Source organism: Haliotis cracherodii, unplaced genomic scaffold, assembly GCF_022045235.1.
Source record: "Haliotis cracherodii isolate W230 unplaced genomic scaffold, xgHalCrac1.p SCAF_4, whole genome shotgun sequence".
NCBI lineage: Eukaryota > Metazoa > Mollusca > Gastropoda > Lepetellida > Haliotidae > Haliotis > Haliotis cracherodii.
Genome location: NW_027266297.1, coordinates 23,800,214 through 23,821,868, shown reverse-complemented (window position 1 = coordinate 23,821,868; position 21,655 = coordinate 23,800,214). Strand labels below are relative to the sequence as shown.

Below are 21,655 nucleotides of genomic sequence, written 5' to 3'. Positions count from 1 at the left end.
TGTGGTTCTCAGCATAAACAGGAATTTATGGCTATGATGTAATAGATGTAGGGTATTCACAAGAATCATAAGGTCACTAGGTTTTGACACTCACTTCACAGGATAGACCCGCATATCCCATTGGGCACACACACTGTTCCACCGATGGCAGAGAGATGTTGGTCTGGGATATTGGACTCACAGTGTCTAAAGTCACGTCTTTCAAGCTGTGGGGGAAAACAGAATATAATGCTAATCATCGTTGTACTCTATGACATTAAGTATAGGTTAGTGTCATCCTCAAAGGTGATAGGGACTTTCAACTATCTTTGGGTCAGTCGAGAGTGTTGAAGTCCATATCATTCCCAGAGGCTAAGCACCTCATACCATGTTTTACCACGATTTGTGACGTGCTTTATGTGACAGTGCAAAACCATGGATCAAGGCTGCTTGCTCCCTATCTTCATAGATTCAACCAAGGTCGGCACTTACGAAGAATAACAACCAGTCCAAACAATGCACATGAAGCACTTTAGTGGCATAAGCACATTGTAAAGCCTGCTTTTTGACAGTATACGATGTGGCCAATTGCTGACAATGATATGTATGCTTATCCGACCACCAATACAGCATAATGCACACTTGAGTAGGCTATAATGCATCGATAATGCACATTCCGAAACTACTTTGTATCACACTCAGCAATATTCCAGCTATATGACGATGACCAGAAAAAAACTGAGTCTGGACCAGACAATTCAGTGATGCATATTGTGAACAATGATCCATGCCATTGGGGTATGATAACACACAATCATCTAAGTCACCGAGCCTCAAATCCTGATCCGATTGGTCGCCTCTTACGACCAGCATAGGTTGCTAGGGATCTATTCTAACCCGAAATCCACAAGGGGGTCTTACTATATGGTGTCCTGTGCAGTGTGGTAGCTGGCTCGGATCATGATTTTGGTCAGGCCTTGCAGGATCAGCATGAACTCCTGTTTAGAGACCGGCTCCTCCTGGAAACTGTTGCCTCGGAGGACCAGCTTCTTCCAGTAGGATTCATGCAGTCTCACCATCAGGCTGTTTTCTTCCTTTTCTCGAAGAAACTGTTTCCCGTTGATGATGGTGAAGCCATTTCCCTGGGGAAAAATGAACAAATGTCACAGATCATTCAGTGGTGAATCCTGGAGATCATTGGAGTTATCCCTAAAGACAAGATTAAGAAATCAACTCTGTTGTTTTTCTTAATCTTTGTAAACCTCTATGTATATGTACCAATAAATAAATATCATGTGATTCCGTGGCATTTGATGGGCTAAACAAGAATTTTTTTTGTACATTTATGTTTCCATAAACTGAAAAAAGATTAGTCCACATCTGCTAACGGACTACTGTTTCCTGATTGGCTGATAACAGAGTGGGCGGGGCTTGTGTTGCATTATTGAGCTGAATCATGTCATCGATTTTGTACTGTTGTATACAGCTTTTGTGTTGATGATTAAATAAGCACGCTGTGAAGTTATTTTTATTGAGGTATTTTATGTATAAGAATTGACGTATACTAAGAATTCACTTCAATATATTTTTGAGTTTATAGAGTTGTAAATGTAAAAATCAATGTTCACAGAACGAACACTGTTTTTTATGTTTATACCTCCAAAAATGCAAAAAAATATTGAAGTCAATTCTAAGCACATGGCTATAAAACCATGTCCTCACCAGCTGTTGATCACTTGCTTGGTATACGTACTAGAGCATCGTCTCATTGAAAGAATAAATAAGTTGATGTGGATCATGATAAGACATCTTCACGGCAATGTTTCTTTACATATTCATCTACAATTCAATCATTAATAATAAAAGCTTCAGTATTTGATAATCGAAAATAACAAATTATTAGATAAACGAAACAAAGATGTATCTCAGCTAGAGTATGGAAGTTCTGGACCACTGTGGACTATTGTCAGCCTTAGTGCAGCTCATCAATGAAGGCATCAACTATCCCCTTGAATTGTTTCAGTTATTATCTCTCAAAGTGAGTGAGTGAGTTTGGTTTTACGCCGCTTTTAGCAATATTTCAGCAATATCACGGCGGGGGACACCAGAAATGGGCTTCACACATTGTACCCATGTCGGGAATCGAACCCGGGTCTTCGGCGTGATGAGCGAACGCTTTAACCACTAGGCTACCCGACTGCCCCGTATCTCTCATAGACATAATGTGTGTTTTGTTAACAAATGACATATATATGGATTCAAAGCTAGTGAGTGCGTAAGATGGGTTTAACGCTGCTTTTAATACTATTCCTGTTTTATCACAGGATGTGGGAGGAGGGCCCAAAGTGATGCAGGTCTCAGACATTTAGCACTTTCGTGAAACCCACTAGCATGAGTTTCGTGCTGACAAACCTAGAAACATAAATCGGGCGAACCGGGATTTGACCCACAACCTGGCATGCCCAAGCGATGCAACTGTGCACAGGGAATTGCGGCACCTTAGACGACTGGGCCACCTGTGCCCCCTCAAAGTTAGACATCAATTCTCCTTGAGAAATGTCAATCCTGAACATTGTCATGAACATACCTCAATGATAACATCAGGTTCACTCAGGTGATAACGCAGGTCCAGGTTATCGTCTATTGTGTATTTAATTGTGTAAGCCAATTTTCCACCATAGGACGTCAACTGAAATTTAAAAAGTTTTCAACTGTTCATGATAATGACCATCAGCACAAAGAATGACCATCAGCACAAAGAACAGAACAAGAAAATAAAAAAGAAAATTAAGTATCACGTCAAACTTTAAAATAAATCTTCAATAAATCTAGATGATCAAAGCATACTCCATGATGTCTGCCTACCCTGTTGCCTAGGAACATCATGGGAGCGACCCAGTACAAGATGTCCGCTTGCTGCACCGGCCACCCACTTCCTCCACTACCACTGCCGCCATTCAGGAGGTACGTCTTGGCCTCCAGCCAGTCACCGAACATCCTGGGGAGGAGGGTGAGTCCCCCTGGCTCCCTCGTGGACAACACCCACCCATTCATGTCATTCACCTACAAGGAAGCATCAGATGTTGTTTTAGATTTTCTTTCACATTTCATCAGACATAGATCAGAGTTCTAACATGTTTGTTCATCTTTGTCTATGTAGTTGCCTGCAGGTGCTTGGGTAAAATGCCATGCCATCTGTAATATCTTTATGAGTACTATATTACCTGACGTGCCCTAGAGCTATGTACTGTGAGAGTAACGCGTATGGATACCTCACGTGCCTGTGAAGGTAGTCCGCACGTGCTGTCACTGGGCTATGACGTATGAACCGGCCATGTTGGCGGCAAACAAATAAAAGTCTCTCCCCAACGCCTCTGGTTTTTGTCTCTAGTCTGAGGGCTAGGTTATAACAATTGGCGACGAGGTATAAACCTGAAGTTTTGCGAAGTTTGGAAGCGCAGTCGAGATGGCATCGTCTGTATACGGGAATCTTGGCGAGTTTAACGAAACAGTCGAAGATTGGAGCTAATATGCGGAGCGAGCCGAGATCTTCTTCGAGGCGAATTCCATAACTGAACGCAAAAGTCAGACCTTGCTGAGTTCCGTGGGAGGTAAAACTTATGGATTAATAAGAGACTTACTTCGCCCTGAAAAGCCGATGTCAAAAAGTTTCAAGGAACTTGTGAAATTGTTGAAAGACCATTACAACCCCTAAACGTCGAAGATTGTGCACCGCTACAACTTCAACACGAGAGTACGGAAGCCCAACGAGACCATCAGTGAGTTTGTTGCTGTATTGAGAAAACTGACTGAATTTTGTGATTATGGAGCATTCCTTGACGACATGCTGAGGGACAGATTCGTTTGCGGTATAAACAAACAGAAAATGTTATCCAGGTTACTGTCAGAAGATAATTTGACATTCACCAAAGCTGTTGCCATAGCAACATCAATGGAAGCGGCTGACAAAAATTCTGCTGATCTTCAGAAACAAACTGCAACATCCAGTGACTCTGGTATCGTCAACTTTATTACGAAGAAACCAGCCAGGGGAGGTAACTACAGTTCTTCATGTTTTCGTTGTGGCGGAAGACATGACCCTTCAACATGCCGTTTTAAAGATCAGGAGTGTTACTCGTGTGGACTTGTTGGACATTTATCACAGAAATGTCTCAACAGGAGGGGAAATGGTCAGAGGAGAGCCTCACATCGAGGTGGGAGACAGAGTCGAGGTCGCCGAGGTAGACATCACAGACAGTACGGAAATAGAGCGAACTACATTCAAGAACATGATTCACAGGAGGATTCTGAGGGATTTGTGGATGTGAGTGAAGCATATGAGATGTTCATGGTTTCTGGTTCAGTGAACAAACCAGTTTATGTACCAGTACAAGTCAACGGTCAGGAGTTGAAGATGGAATTTGACACTGGGGCTGCGGTATCCATTGTGAGTGAAAAGACTTTGTCACATCTTCAACAGGGTGTAGAGAACTTGACTGTGACACCTACGACTAAATCATACCTTGGATACACCGGAAATAAGCTTGATCTTGCGGGACAGGTGATGGTGGAGGTTGATTTTCAAGGAGTGACTGCGAGTCTACCCCTAATAGTCGCCCGAGGGAACCGTGCTAGTCTGTTTGGACGTAACTGGATTGATGTGTTTGATGTTGATTGGAATATAATCAAACATGTGACTGCTGAGGATTCGCAAAGCAGTTTGAGAACTGTGTTGGATAAGCATCCTGAAGTATTCAAGGATGGTTTGGGTACGTTCAAAGGAACGAAAGCAAAGATATATGTTGACAAGAATGCCCAACCGATCTTCCATAAAGCAAGACCAGTCCCATATGCATTGAAGCAGAAGACTGAACAGGAGCTTGATCGCCTACAGAGTAATGGTACCATAGAAGCTGTAGAGTTTTCTGAATGGGCAGCACCAATAGTACCTGTGGTGAAGTCCGACTCGAGTATTAGAGTCTGTGGTGACTATAAAGTGACTGTGAACAAAGTGTCCAAGTTGGATAAATACCCAATTCCAAAGACAGATGACCTGTTCGCAACATTAGGAGGAGCAAAGTTCTATTCTAAGTTGGACCTAAGTCAAGCTTACCAGCAGGTCTTGTTGGACGAACATTCCAAGCAGTACGTCACAATAAATACACATAAAGGACTCTTTCGGTATAACCGTCTGCCATTTGGTGTGTCGTCAGCTCCTGGTATATTTCAGCGCATCATGGAGAATACCCTACAAGGTCTTGAACAAGTTCTGGTCAGGATTGATGATATTCTGATTGGTGGCCGTTCGAGGCATGAACACTTGACACTCTTAGATGAAGTTCTGAGGAGACTAGCGGCAGCAGGTCTGAGAGTTCGTAAGGACAAGTGCAGCTTCATGGCAACAGAAGTTGTGTATCTTGGATACCGTCTGGATAGAGAGGGCACCCATCCAGTCGCTGAAAAGGTCGAGGCCATCAAGGAAGCGTCACCTCCGCTGAAATGTGACAGAACTGAAAAGCTATTTGGGTATGCTGAACTATTATGGAAGGTTCATGCCAAACCTTTCCACTGCTCTGGCACCGTTACACAAACTGTTACAGAAAGAAGTACCATGGAAGTGGACAAGCCGACAACAGTCAGCTTTTGAGAAATCCAAGTCACTGCTGTGTTCTGATAAAGTTCTCGTTCATTATGATGCGAAGAAGGAACTGATTCTCTGTTGTGATGCATCGCCCTACGGAGTTGGTGTGGTACTGTCTCATCGTACTGAAGAGGGAGGCGATCGTCCCACTGGATATTCATCACGCTCCCTAAACTCCGCTGAGAAAAACTATTCGCAACTGGAAAAAGAAGGCTTAGCAATGCTTTTTGGTGTGAAGAAATTTCATCAGTACCTGGCAGGAAATCATTTCACTATAGAGACTGATCACAAACCATTGTTGGGATTATTTGCTGAGACCAAAGCGATACCAATGATGGCATCAGCACGGATTCAGAGGTGGGCACTAACATTGTCTGCTTATGAGTATGAACTTGTTTACAGACCAGGATCACAGATCGCCAATGCGGATTGTCTGAGCCGACTTCCTGCGAAAGAAAAACCAAGTATTCAAGAAACACCTGTACCTCCGGAATACATCATGCTTCTGGAACTGATGGATACTACACCTGTGACCTCCAAACATATTCGTTCATGGACGCGCCAGGATCCTGTGTTGTCAACAGTGTTGAGAGATGTGCAGTGTGGATGGCCTAATTTCTGTGAAAACCCAGAAATTAAGGCATACTACTGTCGCCGTGATGAGCTGACAGTGCAGGATGGCTGTGTGTTGTGGGGTAACCATGTAGTGATTCCCCCGCCAGGTCGGGATAGGATTATTCGTGAACTTCATGAGGCACATCCTGGAATCAGTAGGATGAAGGCACTTACTCGTAGCTATGTGTGGTGGCCTAGCATGGATTCAATTCTGGAGTCAACAGTGAAAAAGTGTGAGGTATGTCAGCAAATGCAGCAGATACCAGCTAAGGCACCCCTACACCCGTGGGAGTGGCCTGAGCGACCATGGTCTCGTGTGCATATTGATTATGCCGGACCATTCCTTGGTCAAATGTTCTTGGTGATTGTGGATGCATATAGTAAATGGATAGATGTTGTTGTTGTGCGCTCAGCTACATCTTCAGCTACAGTGGCAGTTCTTCGTAGAGTGTTCACAACCCATGGATTACCCGAGATGTTAGTGAGTGACAACGGTACCTGTTTCACTAGTGAGGAATTCAAAGCATTCATGGATAAGAATGGTATTCACCATGTGCAGACAGCTCCATATCACCCATCGTCCAACGGTCTCGCTGAAAGGTCAGTGAGGACATTCAAGGAGGGGATAAAGAAGGTACAAGGTCCGGATATTCAGACTCGTCTCGACAGATTCTTGTTCCGATATAGAACAACACCCCAGACAACTACTGGACAAACACCAGCTGAACTTCTGATGAACCGGAGACTACGAACACATCTAGACTTGACGCATCCTTCTGTACAGCAGACAGTAAAGAAGAGTCAATGGAGACAGAAGATTCAACATGACCTACATGTGAAGGACAGAAGTATGAAGGAACATGACACTGTGTATGTTAAGAACTTTGGAAATGGACTGAAATGGTTACCTGGTACAGTCTCGAACAGGACAGGGCCAGTATCGTTTGAGGTAGAACTGTCTGATGGTAGAAATGTGAGGCGCCATCAGGATCATGTGCGTACTCGAGAAACCCAACTACCCGGAGACAATACTGACTCTCATTCAGATCAACAGGTAGAATCTGCTCTACCAGAGACGAGCGGTGTCGAGATACCTGCTATCAATGACTATCCAGAGAAGGATCACGTGTCAGAGGCGATACAAGATCCTGCTTCAGAGATTGTACTATCAACAGACAATAGCAATGTTAAATCTCCCGTTCTGAGTAGATCTTCTAAGAGGACTCAACGTGAACCAAGATATTTTGAGGACTTTGTCAGGAAGTAATTGGTTAATGAGATTGAAGATTGAACTCATACCGGGTATGTTATTTTGGGTTAAGGTAAAGTTTACTTGAACAGTAGAAGTTAACATATTTCTCTTATGGCAGATACCTACTAAATCTAGAGAATGATTTTTGTAGATGGCTTTCTTTGTGTACAAATGTTGAGAAGCACCTTGGCACTTTTAATGTAGATATGTTTGGTTTAGAAATGTTTCCATCTAAAGAGGGAGGAATGTAATATCTTTATGAGTACTATATTACCTGACGTGCCCTAGAGCTATGTACTGTGAGAGTAACGCGTATGGATACCTCACGTGCCTGTGAAGGTAGTCCGCACGTGCTGCCACTGGGCTATGACGTATGAACCGGCCATGTTGGCGGCAAGCAAATAAAAGTCTCTCCCCAACGCCTCTGGTTTTTGTCTCTAGTCTGAGGGCTAGGTTATAACACCATCAATGTTAATGAATGTGATTTGTTTTGTTTGTTTGTTGTTTAACAACACACTCTGCAATGTTCCAGCTATATGACAGAGGCCTGTAAATAATTGAGTCTGGACCAGACCATCCAGTTATTGACATCATGAGCATCGATCCACGCAATTGGGATACAATGACATGCATCAACCAAAACAGCGAGGCTGACCACCCGATCCCGTTGGTCGCCTTTTACGACAAGCATAGTCACCTTTTACAGCAAGCATGGGTTGCTGAAGACCTATTCTACCCTATTATATTCTATTCTATAACTGGTGTTATAAAATGATTAAGAAGTCGGCAATGATTATGGATAACTCAAAGTATTTATGTAGGTCCCTTCAACTTTGACACAACAGTGTTTGACTGTATTTAATTATGTTTAGACAATAGGGGGTCAGGTACCCAGGAATGTTTAGGTAATGGGGGGTCAGGTACCCAGGTATGTTTAGGTAATAGGGGGTCAGGTACCCAGGTATGTTGAGGTAATCGGGGGTCAGGTAACCAGGTATGTTTAGGTAATAGAGGTTCAGGTATCAAGGAATGTTTAGGTAATGGGGAGTCAGGTACCCAGGTATGTTTAGGTAATAGGGGGTCAAGTACCCAGGTATGTTTAGGTAATAGGGGGTCAGGTACCCAGGTATGTTTAGGTAATAGGGGGTCAGGTACCCAGGTATGCTCAGGTAATAGGGGGTCAGGTACATGGGTATGTTTAGGTAATAGGGGCTCAGGTACTTGGGTATGTTGAGGTAATGGGGGGTCAGGTACCCGGGTATGTTTAGGTAATGGGGGGTCAGGTACCCAGGTATGTTTAGGTAATAGGGGGTAGGGTACATGGGTATGTTCAGGTAATAGGGGGTCAGATACCCAGGTATGTTTAGGTAATAGGGGGTCAGGTACACGGGTATGTTCAGGTAATAGGGGGTCAGGTACCCAGGTATGTGTAGGTAATAGGGGGTCAGGTACCCAGATACTCGCCCCAGCTCTACGGCCACCTACCTGAGTGAGTCCCCATTCAGCGGACTTGCAGACCGAGGAGACTCCATGACAGTAGCACTGTGTACATCCCTCTGCGTTGTCCTTGTCCAGGTTGTAGTAGCCAGGCTTACACTGGTCACAGTGCCTACCTTCCACATTGACCTGGATACAAACAGGTGCTTGGTCAAACATTGGTAACACTGTCATACATAATGCATATACCTTATGGCATATATATGGAGATGACCGTCTCCGTGGTCTAGTGGTAGAGAGTCCACCCGGAGAGCGGAAGGTCCGGGGTTCGATCCTCGGCCGCCTCATACCAAAAGACGTTAAAAGATGATACTTGTTGTTACCCTGTCTGGCGCTCGGCATTAAGGGGCTAAAACAAGGACTGGTCGGCTCGGAGTCAGTATACAGTGTCTGAGTGGGGTATTCATGTTAAACTGTGGCATGGTATCTCAGTGGGCTAGCACTATAAATCGGCATCAGTCCGGTCTAGTACAAGCAGCCACACACACACACACATGCATGCAAGTCGCTATATAAGTGCAATAATCTTGGACGGGACGTTAAATCCAGTTTGACCTCACCTCCCTCCAACTGGAGATTTTGCTTTCTTGATCATCCATTGACATAAGTGTTATCTTAGGGTTCAAATGTAACACAAGGACTACTACATTTAACTACCTTTCACATAGTTTCATGCATGCCACATAGCTTGGGTACTATTTGTGTTGATATATCATATTTATATATCAAAGGTTATTTCATGATATTCTCTATTCATGCTTCATCTGCACAAATTGTTGAACATCATTTGAAGCAATAGACTACCTCGACTCAAGTATGACACCTGAGATGTGTCTCACCTTACAAAACACTTACACAGACACCTGCGGGAAACTCACCTTACACCGACACCTGTGGCAAAACTCACCTTACACTGACACCTGCGGCAACACTCACCTTGTATTGAGACCTGCGGTGACACTCAGCTTACACCGACACCTGTGACGGCACTCACCTTACACTGACACCTGTGGCAAAACTCACCTTACACTGACACCTGTGGCAACACTCACCTTGTATTGAGACCTGCGGTGACACTCACCTTGTATTGACACCTGCAGTGACACTCACCTTGTATTGACACCTGCGGCAAAACTCACCTTACACCGACACCTGTGGCAAAACTCACCTTACACTGACACCTGTGGCAACACTCACCTTGTATTGAGACCTGCGGTGACACTCACCTTGTATTGACACCTGCAGTGACACTCACCTTGTATTGACACCTGCAGTGACACTCACCTTGTATTGACACCTGCGATGACACTCACCTTGTATTGACACCTGCGGCAACACTCACCTTACACTGACACCTGTGACAGCACTCAGCTTACACCGACACCTGTGGCAAAACTCACCTTACACTGACACCAGCGGCAACACTCACCTTGTATTGAGACCTGCGGTGACACTCACCTTGTATTGACACCTGCAGTGACACTCACCTTGTATTGACACCTGCGATGACACTCACCTTGTATTGACACCTGCGGTGACACTCACCTTACACTGACACCTGTGACGGCACTCAGCTTACACCGACACCTGTGGCAAAACTCACCTTACACTGACACCAGCGGCAACACTCACCTTGTATTGAGACCTGCGGTGACACTCACCTTACACAGACACCTGTGACGGCACTCACCTTACACTGACACCAGCGGCAACACTCACCTTGTATTGACACCTGCGGTGACACTCACCTTGTATTGACACCTGCGATGACACTCACCTTGTATTGACACCTGCGGCAACACTCACCTTGTATTGAGACCTGCGGTGACACTCAGCTTACACAGACACCTGTGACGGCACTCACCTTACACTGACACCTGCGGCAACACTCACCTTGTATTGAGACCTGCGGTGACACTCACCTTACACAGACACCTGTGACGGCACTCACCTTACACTGACACCTGTGGCAAAACTCACCTTACACTGACACCTGTGGCAAAACTCACCTTACACTGACACCTGCGGCAACACTCACCTTACACTGACACCTGCGGCAACACTCACCTTGTATTGAGACCTGCGGTGACACTCACCTTACACAGACACCTGTGGCAAAACTCACCTTACACTGACACCTGTGGCAAAACTCACCTTACACTGACACCTGCGGCAACACTCACCTTGTATTGAGACCTGCGGTGACACTCACCTTACACAGACACCTGCGGGAAACTCACCTTACACCGACACCTGTGGCAAAACTCACCTTACACTGACACCTGCGGCAACACTCACCTTGTATTGAGACCTGCGGTGACACTCAGCTTACACCGACACCTGTGACGGCACTCACCTTACACTGACACCTGTGGCAAAACTCACCTTACACTGACACCTGTGGCAACACTCACCTTGTATTGAGACCTGCGGTGACACTCACCTTGTATTGAGACCTGCGGTGACACTCACCTTACACTGACACCTGTGACGGCACTCACCTTACACTGACACCTGTGGCAAAACTCACCTTACACTGACACCTGTGGCAAAACTCACCTTGTATTGAGACCTGCGGTGACACTCACCTTACACTGACACCTGTGACGGCACTCACCTTACACCGACACCTGTGGCAAAACTCACCTTACACCGATACCTGTGATGACTCTCACCTTACACCGACACCTGTGATGGCACTCACCTTACATCGACACCTGCGGCGACACTCTTCTGGGTTGACACTCCCAGCAGGGTTACAGGGACAGATCCGACACCTGGGGAACCCGTAGTAGCCATAGGCGCATCTATTACAGCCGCGCCCCGAGAACCCGGGCTTGCACACACAGTCACCAGGGTTCTAGCAATGATAAATCTCCACGTTAAAACTCATGTACATACAGCAAAACTCACATCTTGCATTGAAATAAACTCACATACAATAGCGTCCTCCACACTGAAGGCGTTGGTTGTCACACAGATGTACATTTCATGGAGAGTATAGCCTTAAACATGGCTGGATTGCAATAATGAGTGAGTGTGTGAGTATGGTTTTATGCCGCTTTTAGTAATATTCCATCATTATCAAGGCAGGGGACACCAGAAATGGGCTTCTCACATTGTACCCATGTGGGGAATCAAACATGACAAGCTAACGCTTTAACCACTATGCTACCCCACAGCCCTCTGGATTGCATTATGTTGTATTGAACCAATCAATTTGGACAGTCCCATATGAACACCAGATCCTTGAGAATAGTTAAGGATGAAGATTAAAAATAGTGAGTTGGTTAAACGCAGCTCTGAACACTATGACACTGATATCAAAATGAAAAGCCTGAAGTGAAACCCACAAGCACAGGTACGGTGATGGCAAACCTAGAAACATATTCAAGTTGAACTTGAAATCAAAACCATCGATTCCTGGCACACCTAAGGGATGCAACTCAACATTATGAACTGCAGTGCTTTAGACGACCAGGCCCCCATTAAAACAATAAACTACTGTTTGCATGTGTAAAATTTACCTTTTGTAAAATGTCATCTGTAGTATTTCAATGAAACAGCAGTGTTCAGAAGGAGATTTGTGCTTTCATTTAAGATCGTAGTATGCACAACCTCATTTGAAAGTTTTGTTTGATTGAAGACATTCCAAAACCTAATTTTTTTAATGGCAGAGCTGGAAAGACACTAAACCTGACTCCTATTTTTTTCCAAGTTCTCTTCAAGCTATACAGTACTCACCAGGCCCTCACTAACACGACTGTCATCCGTGATGCAGGTGCTGCTGGACGTCATCGTCTCCTGACAGTTACAGCGCCGACACGGGAAGGAATCGGTGAGAGCGAGTCTGCTGGGTCGGTAGTAACCCTCAATACACTGCTCACAGTTAATACCCGTTGAGAACTCCTGAAATGTGGCAAGCAGAGTGAGTTTAATTTGGTCAAATGCCACAATACATGTATTTCAGTCATATCATATCACAGTTGGTCAGCTCAAAAAGGTTCAGATCTCCGGTGTTTACTACTTTGATGGACTCCTGAAGATCCGGGTTAGATGGTCTTCAGCAACCCATGCACGTCTCACCCATGAAGATCTGGGTTAGAACTGGTCTTCAGCAACCCATGCTCAATTCACCCATGAAAATCTGGGTTAGAACTGGTCTTCAGCAACCCATGCTCATTTCACCCATGAAAATCTGGGTTAGAACTGGTCTTCAGCAACCAATGCTCATTTCACCCATGAAGATCTGGGTTAGAACTGGTCTTCAGCAACCCATGCTCATTTCACCCATGAAGATCTGGGTTAGAACTGGTCTTCAGCAACCAATGCTCATTTCACCCATGAAAATCTGGGTTAGAACTGGTCTCCAGCAACCTATGCTCGTCTCACCCATGAAGATCTGGGTTAGAACTGGTCTTCAGCAACCCATGCTCATTTCACCCATGAAGATCTGGGTTAGATGGTCTTCAGCAACCCATGCTCGTCTCACCCATGAAGATCTGGGTTAGAACTGGTCTTCAGCAACCAATGCTCATTTTACCCATGAAGATCTGGGTTAGAACTGGTCTCCAGCAACCTATGCTCGTCTCACCCATGAAGATCTGGGTTAGAACTGGTCTCCAGCAACCCATGCTCGTCTCACCCATGAAGATCTGGGTTAGAACTGGTCTTCAGCAACCCATGCTCATTTTACCCATGAAGATCTGGGTTAGAACTGGTCTCCAGCAACCCATGCTCGTCTCACCCATGAAGATCTGGGTTAGAACTGGTCTTCAGCAACCCATGCTCATTTCACCCATGAAGATCTGGGTTAGATGGTCTTCAGCAACCCATGCTCGTCTCACCCATGAAGATCTGGGTTAGAACTGGTCTTCAGCAACCAATGCTCATCCCACCCGTGAAGATCCAGGTTAGAAATCAGTCTTCAGCAACCCAAGCTCGCATAAGAAGCAACTAAGCGACCGTATTGGGTGGTAGGCTCACTGACTTGATTGATGCATATCATTGTATCCCATTTGTGTAGATTGATGCTCATTGAAGTCAATCACTTCATCCCCTTTTGGGGGATCTCTGTAGCCAAGTAACTCTAATATTTCCTAACTTTCAGACTTTGAAAGAAATGTCTTCAATGTGCATGCATGTATTATCTGGACTCACCCGACAGTTCAGACAGACACCTCCCCCTTGATATTTGCCCTCCATGTTGAGACTGAGGCCTAGATCATTCACTGTGGCATTGTAAACACAGTCATCTGCCTTGCCATGGCAGTTACAGGCTGAAATATACAACATAAACTATACTAGTTACGCAGTCATGTCAGTGCTATCACATACAGTTCTGTTCTTTACACCCTTACCTGGTAATTAAAAACCTTTAATATCTACCCACAACTTGAATCAAACTAAATGTCTGCTAGTGTAAGCTCCCTTAGACAGTGCAGCAATTCCTGAATTCAAACCTTTAATATCTACCCACAACTTGAATCAAACTAAATGTCTGCTAGTGTAAGCTCCCTTAGACTGTGCAGCAATTCCTGAATTCAAACCTTTTTATATGTACTCACAACTTGAGTCAAACTAAATGTCTACTAGAGTTACCTCCCTTAGACTGTGATGAGAATTTGAAATTGTGTCATCATATCAGTACATTGTGCATCTATTACATGAATGTTGATACTGGGCTTCTGAAATAAGTACTGTAAAGATACTTTAATACTGATATAGATGAAATTCCCCAACTGTCTTGCTTACGTTCACAAATGTGTTTGACGCCATTGCCATTGTTCCAGCCATTCTGATTGTACCCTGGGCAACACCTCTCACAGTTGTCACCGCAAGTATTGTCCTCACACTGACACTTGAGGCGCTGAAACAGACACCAGGACATGCATAGCTAACTAGGGCTAATTGAATCATTCAAGGATACTACCAAAGGTCATTTTCGAGAACTGCTACTGATATCAGTTGGTACAACACTGCCACCTTTTCAAACACCTCATATACACATGTCTATATAAAACATGCATAATGCATTTAAAAATTGTTAGTCACCAAGCCTAATTCTCTGCCTTCCCCACTTATTCCCCCTACATAGGCTCTGATGAGGTAAAATGAAACACTCTGGGCCAGCACACAATAATGACTTGGGGGTTAAATGGCAGGAAAACAACAAAATTATGTGCTGATAATCTTCCAAAACACTCTTTTGTACATCTTGCTTTTCTGCATTTTTTATAAATACGGGATAAGTACAGGATTCTGTACTTTACTCAGAAAGAGTTGTCCTAAATATAACATTTGTTAAATTTTAATTTCATTTATTTTTATGATTCTTTATAATATAGAATTATACTCACATTGGGCTGTGAGTCATATCGACCACACAGTTTGGCATGTCCATAGCAGATACAGTGTCCCCCTATTGAGATGTCCTTGATGGAGTAGTAATACTGAAACACACGTTAACATATGTAAACAAACACAAACACATGTAAACACACGTAAACATGTAGATGTAATAAATACACGTAAACACACACAATAAACACATGTAAACACACATAAACACATAAATAGATGTAATAAACACACATAAACACAAACACAGATAAACACATGTAAACGCACATAATAAACACACGTAAACACACATAAATACATGTAATAAACAAAGGTACATGCACGCACGCACGCACGCACGCACGCACGCACGCACGCACGCACAGATAAACACAGTTAAACACAGGTAAACACACATATCAATCCCAAGAAGTTAATCTACCCTTGTTACACAATGACAATGTCTCTTGATCACAATGTCTAGTTCATGGCTGGAATTTGGCACCAGACCATTGAGCATTATAAGCCCGTTTTAAAGATCTAAATTTAAGTTTCTTTGCAATGCAATCCCCAATACAAGGAACTAAACCCATACCCTTCTTGTGACAGAGGGGTCCGCGTCTTGTGGGTTGGTGTTTCGGAAGGTCATCAGATCAGCATTGAGGTTGCGAATCTTCTGGAATCTCATGCGTAGGAATCTTGCTGATGTAAAATCCTGAAGACGTAATATTAGATATTGTCTGACTGGAAAATATTCTTTGTCTGAGTGATAAATACTTCATTTTCAAATTGCTTCAAACTCATGTTTTAATAGACAGATAATCAAATCAAGAAAATAATATTTGACATCAAACTTTTACATTATTAGTCTATATGATAACATAAACATAATATACATAATGTATCATGTGCAACAAAAATGAATTATTAAGCATGTAGAATATTGGGAAAATACACATACCAAAAGCACTTTACTTGGCTGGTTAATACCTGGTCTTCCATTGACTAGAGATATGAAAATCTGAAACAAATATCAAAGCATTTTTCATCAGCACTTTGGTTCTACTTTCCGGTAGCCATTTTAACAGATGATACATGTAGGCATTCAGAAATAAGAATGGCAAAATATCCAAACTGAATAACTTAATCATACACCACATAGATGCAGCCAAAGACAGCAAATAGCACTACACTGGTGAATAGGGCGAGTACGTATGTGAGTGACCCTTCTGTTCCAGAGTTGTCACATTTGACAGAAACGTACCTCTCCATTTTCCAGTGGAATGAGATGAGAGTAGCGGGTGGTACATATTACTTCATCATCACCTAATGATGTTGGTATTCCATATGTGGGGTCAAGGCCATACTCTTCCTGACATTCACGGCCTGTCATCGCAAAGTATTGCCATGGCTGGTAGGTGGTGCCATCTAGTGACCGTTCCAAGATCCAGTTTCCTGGTCTTGGAGAGTTGGCAGCCTTCAATATCACATACGCTATTTGGTAAACCTGCAAAATAAGAGTCAACATGACATACCATGACACATGACATACAAAGGGTCAACATGACATACCATGACATGTGACATATCAAAGGGTCAACATGACATACCATGACATGTGACATACAAAGGGTCAACATGACATACCATGACACATGACATACAAAGGGTCAACATGACATACCATGACACATGACATACAAAGGGTCAACATGACATACCATGACACATGACATATCAAAGGGTCAACATGACATACCATGACATGTGACATACAAAGGGTCAACATGACATACCATGACACATGACATACCAAGGGTCAACATGACATACCATGACACATGCCATACAAAGGGTCAACATGACATACCATGACACATGACATACAAAGGGTCAACATGACATACCATGACACATGACATACCAAGGGTCAACATGACATACCATGACACATGACATACAAAGGGTCAACATGACATACAATGACACATGACATACCAAGGATCAACATGACATACCATGACACGTGACATACCAAGGGTCAACATGACATACCATGACACGTGACATACAAAGGGTCAACATGACATACCATGACACGTGACATATCAAAGGGTCAACATGACATACCATGACACATGACATACAAAGGGTCAACATGACGTACCATGACACGTGACATATCAAAGGATGGGTCATAAACTTATAAATAACCATGTTTTACTTATATATCTATAATCCCAATGGGGTAACTATGTAACTATGTAACTATGTAACTATGTAGTGAAGTGAATGTTATTCAACACCTTTAAAATTACTTATATATCTATAATCCCAACTCGAAAGGATGCACGGGAATCATGCACGCACGAATACGGTGTTAGCGTTGGGTGTCTCAACATGCGTGATTCCCGTGCACCCTTTTGAGTTGAGTTGATTGGTTCAACTGTGTCATATGGCCTTGTGACGCAGGGGTAGCATTATGCAGATGGCTGTTTCAATGAATGCTCGTTCCACACATGATGAACAGGTCTGGTTGTTGATGAAATATAGTGATAGCTAAATAGACAGATTTTTTATTCATGCACCGATTGTCTTTAAATGTAATATCCAGTTATGTATGACTGTTTAATGATCTACTAACCATCTTTGACTGGAGTAGGTCCGATAGTTTTTCAGATACTGTAGTAAACGTCGGTACCTTAAATTACCTTCCAGACTATATATATCTATAATCCCAATGGGGTAACTCCGTCTGGAAGTGAAGTGAATGCTATTCCACACTGTCAGTAATATGTCAGGTTTACATACCAGTGTTTACATGGCTGACCAGTCCTTGTTTTATCCCCTATAAATATGCCAAGCAGCAGGCAGAGAAACAACAAGTACCATCTTTTAGTGTCTTTTAATATGACACGGCCAGGGCTGGAACCCTCAGCCCTCTGTTCCCTAAGCAGTCGCTCTATCCACTAGACCATGGAGGTGGTTGACAGAGGCAAGAGATACCAGACAGGTCTGAGCAAGCATAAAACACATCCAATTTAATAATCTACTCCATATATGTATAAACAGGCCATTATTCCCCCCCCCAGCAGTGATTAATTAAATTACTCCTCAAAGTATGCCGATTCAGCATGCAGCAAACACCAACATCAAAGGCTAGATTTCTATATGAGAAGCTGCTGTCTCAAGGAGGCAATAAAACATGACATAATAATATATTACCTTCATTTTGACATACATTTTGATAAAGCTTAGAAAAACTTACAATGTCACCTTACACTGAACATGAGCCTTGATCTACCATGGATTTTTATAAAGGGAATGCACGAAGAATGAATAACATCACAGGTTTCACATCACAGGTTAACATCACAGGTTAACATCACAGGTTAACGTCACAGGTTAACATCACAGGTTAACATCACAGGTTTCACGTCAATACTGTCACATTTCAAGCTTCGAAATTTTAAGATAGGATTCAGTATCCTGCCCCTTGAACAAAGCCAGTGTAGGACACTTTGTGAAAGGCATACATGATTAAGCTATTTTCAACAACTGAAATCTATAATTGATATAGTGAGTTGGGTTTCATTTTGCTTTATTCCAGCAATATCACGGTGGGGGACTCCAGAAATGAGCTTAAAAAAATTCTACCCATGTGAAGAATCTACCCCAGGTCTTCGGTGTGAAGAGTGAACGCTTTAATCATGAGGCTACCCTGCTGTCACTGCAATTCTTAATACCACAGTAACACAGTCTCCTCTAGTTACCAGGTCACCTCACCTGCAACCATCACCTCCCATGTTTTCAAATATACTTACATTAAGACCTGTAGATGGCATTCTGGCTTATCTAAGGAATTATATTTCCCGTTATATCATCATAATTGTCATGTTTTTTACTGCAACCAATCGAAGTTAACCTAAGTGAGATTTAAATTGGCTCAGATCTACATTAAACATGGCAATGTTGTATTAGGAATCCTCAAATCCTTAAAGCAAATCTTTAATTACAATGATCCAGACAAATGGCTGAGACTAAAAAATAAGTTTATTATATCGGTCAGTTTGTTATAAGCGTGTTCCTTATAAACGTAGTTTACTGTATTTTGAAAGCTACATTTAGTGTTGAGTTATTTGAACTGGATGGGCGGATGGTCCAAGGTACTTATCATAACAGAATGGAGATATTATACACTAAATAATCGCGATACATAAATAGTCGAAAGATGCAATAGTGCCTCAAATTATTCAACCACATTGAAATACCTGATATAGCACATACAGACACAACGTCATTTTGTGACTGATCGATCTTTATTACCTTAATAATAACAAACAAAATAAAAAAACATGATCTTATTTCAATTATTCTTTTCCTTCAACACAATTTCTTATTAGAAAATAATGTTATTTCTGTTAAGTGAGTGAGTTGGGTTTAACTCCGCTTTTGACAGTATTCCAGTTATATCACGGCGTGTCAGCTTAATGTGGGAGGAAAGCCCGAAGTGATGCAGGTCTCAGACATTTACCACTTTGGTGAAACCAATGATCACGGGTTTGGTGCTGACAAACCTAGAAACATAATCGGGGTGAACCGGGATTCGAACCCATAATCATAGATTTCTGGCATGCCCAAGGGACGCAACTCTGCACAGCGAATCGCGGCGCCTTAGACGACTGGGCCACCCGTGCCCCCTATTTCCGTTAAGAAAGTACCATGTATAGAGTAAAGTGTCTGGCCACTGCAACACCTAAAAAGAGAACAAGGCCTCTTAAAGAAGTGAATATTCATTCCTGATTGGTAGTACAAAACCTACACATCAAATATATCAATTAACTGCCACAATATATCTGAATCTGAATGATAAAATTGGCAAGCCAAATTGTAAAGAAAATCACCCCAAAGGATAAAATCCATATTAATGGCCTAACTATATCATAGCTAATCCCGGGTAGATCATCTGTGAGTCATGTGCAGCCAAAACACTGCCTCCCACGCTGTGACAGCAGGGAAACAATGTTGTAACCGATAGTTCCGCTTCAAGTGAATCACTCCAGAGCAAATATGTGTATTATCTAAAAGATTACATAACAAAACAAAAGCCACACACACAATGCAGCTGTGCAGGTGTTGGGGTCACTTCATGCAAGAAGGTCGACAGTGACATCACTCCTCAATCTTCATATTTGATACTTTTTTCTCAATGTTTGAAGTGTCAAGTGGTACAGGCTGAGTCCATTGTTGACCCCATGTAATGAATGTTATCAGAATAGGTGCACATACCATCATTTCCCCAAGTCCTTCGAGAGTTTTGACAACTTGGGCCACCCTGCAGTTTGCAGAGGAATGAAACCTAAACAAAGATCACAGACCTTTTCCACATTTCAAAATTAGGACAAATTCAATCCAAAATGACCATGTAGCTGTTTCTCCATGTTCACTACAATCATTGACACGGTTTCTGTAGTCACTGGTAGCTTTAACCAGGAAGACGAGTGAGTGATTTTAATGCCACTTAGACCACTATTCCAGTTATATCACTATGAGAGGATACCCAAAGTGATGCCATATGACACAGTTGAACCCATCAACTCAACTCGAAAGGGTGCACGGAATCACGCACGCACGAATACGGTGTTAGCGTTGGGCGTCTCAACGTGCGTGATTCCCGTGCAGCCTTTCGAGTTGAGTTGATTGGTTCAACTGTGTCATATGGCCTTGTGGGTAGCATTATGCAGATGGCTGTTTCAATGAATGCTCGTTCCACCCGTGAAGAACAGGTCTGGTTGTCATTGAAATATAGTGATAGCTAAATAGACAGATTTTTTATTCATGCACCGATTGTCTTTAAATGCAATATCCACGTTATGTATGACTGTTTAATAATCTCATACCAACTTTGACTGGAGTAGGTCCGATAGTTTTTCAGATATTGCAGTAAACGTTGGCACCTTAAATTACCTTCCAGACTATACTTAGCTATCTAACTGCTCCTTTAATAGGAATTGTGGACTTTTAAAAAGAACACTTCTGGTAGAAGATTGGCATTTGCTTGACATTAGGATGCAAGTATGAGTTGGTGGGGTTTTATAAGACTGGGAGAAATTAATATCTTAGTTTACATCCTGTTAGAATTCTTAGGCACAATAGCCCTCCTAAGTAGCCATGTCTTGTTGTTTGTTTGTTTGTCGTTCGGCAGTCTGTAAATAATCGAGTCAGTAACAGACAATCCAGTGATTGACATCATGAGCATCGATCCATGCAAATGGGATACGATGACATGCATCAATCAAGTCAGAGAGCCTGATCACCGATCCCGTCAG

The 21,655-nt window shown here is 42.9% G+C and overlaps 1 protein-coding gene across 1 annotated transcript in view; it reads right to left on the bottom strand.

The window, feature by feature from the left end:
* The window catches only part of LOC139479756 (laminin subunit alpha-2-like), a 156,554-nt gene that overhangs the window by 59,623 nt on the left and 75,276 nt on the right, over positions 1–21,655 (bottom strand). The window contains exons 3-15 of the mRNA XM_071262614.1: positions 16,591–16,833; positions 16,288–16,347; positions 15,922–16,041; positions 15,344–15,436; positions 14,739–14,853; positions 14,145–14,263; positions 12,729–12,893; positions 11,689–11,844; positions 8,973–9,113; positions 2,845–3,042; positions 2,567–2,668; positions 901–1,121; positions 95–206 (exon numbers count right to left, since the gene is read on the bottom strand). Of these exons, the coding sequence (XP_071118715.1) occupies positions 95–206; positions 901–1,121; positions 2,567–2,668; positions 2,845–3,042; positions 8,973–9,113; positions 11,689–11,844; positions 12,729–12,893; positions 14,145–14,263; positions 14,739–14,853; positions 15,344–15,436; positions 15,922–16,041; positions 16,288–16,347; positions 16,591–16,833 (1,845 nt within the window). The remainder of the gene's footprint in view (positions 1–94; positions 207–900; positions 1,122–2,566; positions 2,669–2,844; positions 3,043–8,972; positions 9,114–11,688; positions 11,845–12,728; positions 12,894–14,144; positions 14,264–14,738; positions 14,854–15,343; positions 15,437–15,921; positions 16,042–16,287; positions 16,348–16,590; positions 16,834–21,655) is intronic.